Raw genomic sequence first — 6765 nt, forward strand, 5'->3', positions numbered from 1 at the left:
AAACAGAGAGGGGCCGGCGTCCCCAAAAAAAAAAAAAAAAAAAAAAAAAAAACTAAGGCCACACAGCAACCATATTTTAGAGCAAAGGTGGAAAGATGGGCCTGAGGACAAACACACCACCTGTTTCTGTACAGCCTGTGACCTAAGAATGGTTTCTATGTTTTAAAATTGTTGAGAAAACTCGAGAAGAATATTTTGTGACATGTGAAAATAGTATGGAATTCATCCTTCAGTGTCCACAAATAGGGTTGTATTGGAACACAGCCACGCCCACTCATTATTATCACTTGTGGCTGCTTTTGCCTGACTAATAGTTGTAACAAAGATCAGATGGGCTGCACAACCTAAAATATCTACTGTCTGGTCCTTTGTACAAAAGGCTGGTGATCCCTTTAATAGAGGAAAGAAAAACGAAGAGTTTCAAGATTCAGGTGGGAGTGTCCCTTCAGGCCAGCATTTCGTCGCTGAGGCCACTGAGGACACCATCCTGGAAGGGCCCACTGCCTACTCCACTGTGAGTTGTCATTTGTGAATTTATCTCAACTTCTGTTATGTGTTTGAACCATCTCTAAAGTTAACCAGTTCTACAGATGAATTGATTATATAAAGTTCTGTCTTTAAATATACCTTTTTCAAGCTTCACCAGAACCCTGGCATCTTTTTCACTTTCAAAAACAAAGGAACAAAACGTGTTCATTGTAGGAATAAACACGAATACCTCCGCCATCTCACATTAATGCTCTGGTTCATGCCTTTCCTGTTTCCTGCCCACACGTACGTGCTGGGAGTTCTACCACATGGAGCCAAGCTGCCCTCCAGAACGGCTGGGCTGCTTCACAGCCCACCAGTGGGAGGCTTGCTCCTGCTCACCGCCGTGGACACAGAGCATTAGCATTTTTTTAAAAGCGTCACCAATTTGGTAGCCAAAATGGCATTTCACTGTTATTTTATCACTATCATATACTTATTGGCTATTTTTCTTTCTTTTTTGGGGATCAGAATGTTCTTTGCCCATTTTCTTTTGGGCTCTTTATCACTGATTTACATGGATACCCATAATTTTAAAGCCAAGTGGGGTGCACCCATGACCACACTATCCGACATCACTGATTCTGATCCTCTCTCCCCTTTAATCCTCACTTTCCTGGTGAAGATCCCGCCTTAAAGGGCAGCCCTCCTTCCCCTGCATGGACACCTGTCGAAGTGTCCTCCATGCACTTCACACCCAGACAAGACAGAAACAGATCACAGCACTTCCTTGTGGGGGATCATAGCTGATGCTTATTTTCTTTTAAATGTTTCCAAATTCTCTTTGGTGAACATGCTTTATTTTTATGATTAAAGACATGCATTTAACAAGACAGAAGAGGACTGTCCTGTTGTCGTTCAATTCTCGCCTGCCCTCCACTCCCTTCCAGGTTGCTGCCCCCCACACCCCATTTTCTCTGCAGAGGCATCGCCTTGCTTGGCGGCTCGGGTACCTGTATGCGTGCTTGGCCCTCAGCAGCCTCAGGTGGCCCTCGTAGGGAAACATGTCTTCATACTCGATGAGGAGGCCATTTGCACCCAGGGCATGGAACAGTGGGAAAATCTGGGGGAGAGGGGGATGTGATGAAGAAATGACTATATGAACAGAAAGTGACACATGTGACGCTCATGGACTCATACTTCCAACTGATGGACATGGATTGTAGTTGATGTTTGTATTTTTCCCACGCACTCCGTGTGACGCCAAATCAAATTCTAATGTAGTGATGTGTTCATTTGATACAAGGGGGCGGAATGGGGGGGGCTGGGGCAAGGGGAGCCTACAGGGCTCTGGAGGGTTACTGGAGCACCCGGAAGGAGCCTAGAGGAGGGAGATGAAGGAGGAAAGAGGCTGTCCCGTTGTGCTCATGGGGTCCCTCCCCTGGTTCTCCCCCACTTCTTTCTCTACTTTTATCTCCAAGAACATGGATCCCTATCCTCCAGGACTTTTAGGACTTTGTCTACTGTACACAGGACTGAGATTTTCTTCTAGCTTGGCATCATGGGCAGGGGTGGGTGTTAAGGGAGGCGGCTCCTGCAGAAACGTAGAATAGTAACCCACCTCCAGACAAAGGCCACTGTGAGTTTTATGTGATTTGTAGCATTCTTGTTGATGTTGCTATCAGAAGTTTTCTTTCCCCAAGAATATGGGGATGTTCTGAAGCATGCTGGATGGAAAGACGAAATCAGCTTGGGACTAAGAATTAGCTGGGATAATTGTAAAACGGGTAATCAATAACTGACTGCAAATTACAAGAAGAGGCAGATTGTGGAGACGAGTCAAACTAACCCAGGTCAGTCACGTCAGTCACTTACACAAATGGAACATAATGGTTACAGCATTTTTGTATTTTCCTCAGCGTTTTTGCTCCTGGTTTCCCTTGTAGCCTTTTGGTCATCTGACCACTGGGTGGCCTCTTTGGCACTTCTATTGGGGGTGGTAGGGATCCTTGGTGCTGTGGGCGGCTAACGGGTTGCTAAGCTCAGCCTAAGGGTGCCACCCAGCCAACTTGTGGAAACAGGAGGAATAAGAAATTGTTGTCTAAACCTCTGACTCTGTCAGCAGCAGCAGGTAATGGGGGTTCCAGCTACACATAAGCTGGATCTTCTTTGCCTGTCTTCCACATCTATCCATTTGTCACCATGCTTTTATCTCTTCACACTTGACTTTTTCTTCTCTGCCATTTATTTCCCGATACTGTTTCCCATGGCGTCTATTCACTTTTGTTCTTTTTCTAGTTTGGTCTCCGTTTCTGACTTTTTTTTTTCTTTTTCTTTCTAATTCATTCCCGAGTCTGGAGGCAATCTTTTCACAACCTCCTTCTGTCTGGCTGTCACATTTCTGGGCTTTTCTATTTCTGACTTACGCTGTTCTTCTATAACTGTATCACTTTCTTAGTATCTCTGCTCTTTCTGAAATACTGCGGAACTATGTCATCTGCTTTGTGGTCATACGTTCCTGATTCACCTTCACTGTTACTCAGATCGTCGTCCTCTTTTTTCTTACAGTGTCTTTGTGTGGCACAACTACACTCCTTTTCTGTTGCTTATTTTTAAATGAGATGTGTTTTCTTGTGTTTTTGAGAGCAGGTTCTTCTGTTTGGGATGGAAATGGGCCAGCCCAGGGCTCCCTCTGCAGCTGTGACATAAAGGATTAGCAGTTATGGACTTTGTGCGGCTACTGCCACAGCACGTGGTCTCCACTCCCTCTGGATCCTGTCCCCCCAGTATTTGAAACTTCTCTCCACTTCACCCTCAATGTTCCTGCCCAGCTCAATGTGGATTTTTTCCCCAACACTGTGTCCTTAGTGTGGGCTCTGTCCTTCTGGAAGAAGGTTCTGGAAGATATTCTGGAGTGCTTTGAGGCCTTGGGCACTCACCCTCAACCTGGAGCCAGGGACAATTTGCCCAGTTTCTGACAGACCTTTACTAGCTGGGCTCTTTTCTGGGTCCTCTGGTCTTGACATCGTCTGAATTCTCTTTTCTCTTTCCTCTACCACCCCCTGCCAGGCTGCTAACCCCACATGAGTGTTGTGCTATCGGTGGTTTGGCCCCACCCCTTGCATTTTGGAATTCACGGGGATACCCTGATGCCTACTTTTGATTTAAAGTACATGCGTTTTCTGTGGCTGCCATAAGAAGTCACCACAAACTGGGTGGCTTGAAACAGTCAGAATTTATTCTCTCACAGTTCTGGAGGCAGAAGTCCAAAATCTAGGGTGTCAGCAGGGCCATGCTCCCGCTCTGAGGCTGTAAGGGGAATCCTTCCTGCCTCTTGCAGCTTCTGGGAGTTTCCAGCACCCTTGGTCCTCCTGGGCTTGTGGATGCATCGATTCTAATCTCTGCTTCTGTCCTCATGTCATACCTTCCCTGTGTCTTCACATCATCTTCCCTCTGTGTATGTCTCTGTGTTTAAATTCTCCTCTCCTTATAAAGCCACCACTTATTGGATTAGGGCTCACCCTATCTCCATATGACCTCATCTTATATCAATGACATCTGCAAAGACCCTGTCTTTAAAACAGGTCACATTCCAAGGTCCGACGGGTTAGGATTTAAACATATCTTTTTGGGAAACACAATTCAGCTCACAATGAAGAGGTTGTGTGTTTCTTTTGTCCTTTCTGTTTTTCCTTTTGCTATCCTGGTTGCTGTCTGCTTTGTGAGGGGATTTGGGGGAAATTCAAAATCTATGCTATTGCCACCACCGTGCCCCAACACAGAACCCACAGTTGTGTTCCAAGCACACGTCTACAGAACATTGATTGTTCACAACTTCATAACCAAACCCAAGGCAAAGTGATTCTCTAGAGGAGAAAGGGAGCTCTCACCTCCGAGAGGTAGCAGACCCTCGGTGGGGCTCCTTTCAGGTCCAGATGAACTAGTCGCATCTTAAATGGTGAGCAACCCGACATCGTACTATTTTTTGTGAAGTCATGTGACAAAAAAACCTCTTGTCTGGGCACTTCTTCCTAGTGGAGAAATTCAGGGTTATAGACTCCAGAGTCTCAACTGGCCTGGTCCTTCCAATGTCTGTTTCAATTCTGATATGAACTGGGAGGAAACTCATTTCACCAACATGAAATCGAATCAAGATGTCTGTCTCGGGACTTCCCTGGTGGTCCAGGGGTTAAGACTCCATGCTTCAGACTTCCCTAGTGGCGCAGTGGTTAAGAATCCACCTGCCAATGCAGGGGACATGGGTTCGAGCCGTGCTCCGGGAAGATTCCACATGCCGCGGAGCAACTAAGCCCGTGCGTCACAACTACTGAGCCTGCGCTCTAGAGCCCACAAGCCACAACTACTGAGCCCGCGTGCCACAACTACTGAAGCCCGTGCACCTAGAGCCTGTGCTCTGCAACAAGAGAAGCCACCATAATGAGAAGCCCACGCACTGCAACAAAGAGTAGCCCCTGCTTGCCACAACTAGAGAGAAAGCCCGTGCACAGCAACGAAGACCCAACAGCAGCCAAAATAACTAACTAACTAACTAAATTAATTAATTAATAAAAAGACTCCATGCTTCCACTACAAGGGGCATGGGTTTGATCCCTGGTCGGGGAACTAAGATTCCACATGCCATGCAGCACAGCCAAATAAAAAAAAAAGGATGTCTGTCTCCATGTTCAAACATAGGGACCCTTGCCATTTAGTTGTGATTTGTCCCTAAAATAGAACAGCACTGTTTCCTTATAAGATGACTATAATCTGTAATAACACAAATGACTGCAAAATAATTTCTTGTTTTAAAGACCCTCTTATCCTATGTATACTATGCCAGTGAAAACAGGCAAATATCTCAAACACTTTCCAGGCCCCACAATATGATGTTTTTGTAGAAAATTTATCCTCAATTTGATTCTACTTTAAATAGCGTTAAAAACAATTATGTTTCTAGAATTCGAGTCAGCTTGGTTGTACAGAGGAAGAAGCTCTAAAAATTTATTCTAGGTCAGAGAAAACTATCTATGATTTAAAACAGGCCATTGATAACTTAAAAAACAAGTAAGCCACAAGTTTATCAGTGCTGGCTAGTTTATGTTCAACTAGAGAAAGCAGCTGGATGATACTGAAGCAGCTGGGAAACAGTGAAATCTTATTTCTTCTATCATAAAACACAAAGGATTAGATTGGAAAACGAAAGAAAATCTTTGTACATTGGTCATATATTCAGCTCAGTAATTCAAACTACTCATTCTGTGCAAGGATTCATAAATCCCTGACCTTAAGGAATCCATAATATAGCAGAGGAAATAACATAATGCACACAGAAACCAATCAGTCTGATTTTTTTAAGAATAAACTATATTCAAGACAGTCTTAATGACAAAGTTCTTAAAGCAATTACCTAAATTACCACTGAGAAGTGGATGAGTTTAAGCCAAAGCATTCTGAAAAACTGCAATGTTTTAAAGTTGAATTGTTTTACATTTAAAAAATAACCCCCCCCCCAAAAAAAAACCCAAATCTATTTTCCTGGGAATAGAATTGAGAGAAAAACATTTTAAAAAAAAAAACTATTTTCCTGGCTGCGTCGTGCGGCATGTGGGATCTTAGTTCCCCAAGGATCGAACCTGTGCCCCATGCATTGGAAGTGCAGAGTCTTAACCACTGGACCACCAGGGAAGTCCCAAAAGAAAAAATTTTGAGCTGAGAAGTCTGCATTGGTCCTGTGTGTGCCTCCTCGTGTTCAGAAAGAAATCCTTCTATTATTCCTGTAGCCCTAGGGCAGGAATGAACACAACATCTTACCTGCATCAGACACATTCAGAGTTGTTTACCAATGTAAGTTGCTGCAAAATCTAAAGGAAAAGGAGAGGGAGAATTCAGTAATCCGTCTTGTGAGTGTATAGTTCTTTGCTTTGATTCCCTCCTGCAGTGAAGTCTATAGAAATGTGATTATTTCAAAGACTTGGGTCAACTGTCATTATTGTTACCAGACAACCTTTCAGGTCTGCAATTGTCCCAGTTCCTCGGGCTTCCAGGTAAGTTACCAGGAAATGGCATCTGATTTCCCCAGTTTCGGGATTGTTGGGCAGATCTCTTTTCTTGTTCAGTGAGTCTAAGTAGGTTTTCTTTTCCCCCTGTATCAGTAAATTACTCACCTTCTTCAGACTTAATCCTCATGAATGAACCTCACTGCTAATTCCACTCTTTCAGAATCAGGTATCTCCACAGGGCTGGTTAAGATCTTACTTCTTGCCCACTGGACATAAGGTTCTCTAGGGAAACTGAATG

At 44.2% G+C, this 6765-nt stretch overlaps 1 protein-coding gene across 1 annotated transcript in view; it reads right to left on the bottom strand.

The window, feature by feature from the left end:
* Positions 1-4442, bottom strand: part of HEXD (hexosaminidase D) — a 15417-nt gene extending 10975 nt beyond the window's left edge. Inside the window, 2 exon segments of the mRNA XM_007462289.1 lie at positions 1482-1591; positions 4359-4442. Of these exon segments, the coding sequence (XP_007462351.1) occupies positions 1482-1591; positions 4359-4442 (194 nt within the window).
* Between the last annotated feature and the right edge of the window lie 2323 nt (positions 4443-6765).

The sequence above is a fragment of the Lipotes vexillifer genome, unplaced genomic scaffold (genome assembly GCF_000442215.2).
Source record: "Lipotes vexillifer unplaced genomic scaffold, Lipotes_vexillifer_v1.1 scaffold1691, whole genome shotgun sequence".
Lineage (NCBI taxonomy): Eukaryota > Metazoa > Chordata > Mammalia > Artiodactyla > Lipotidae > Lipotes > Lipotes vexillifer.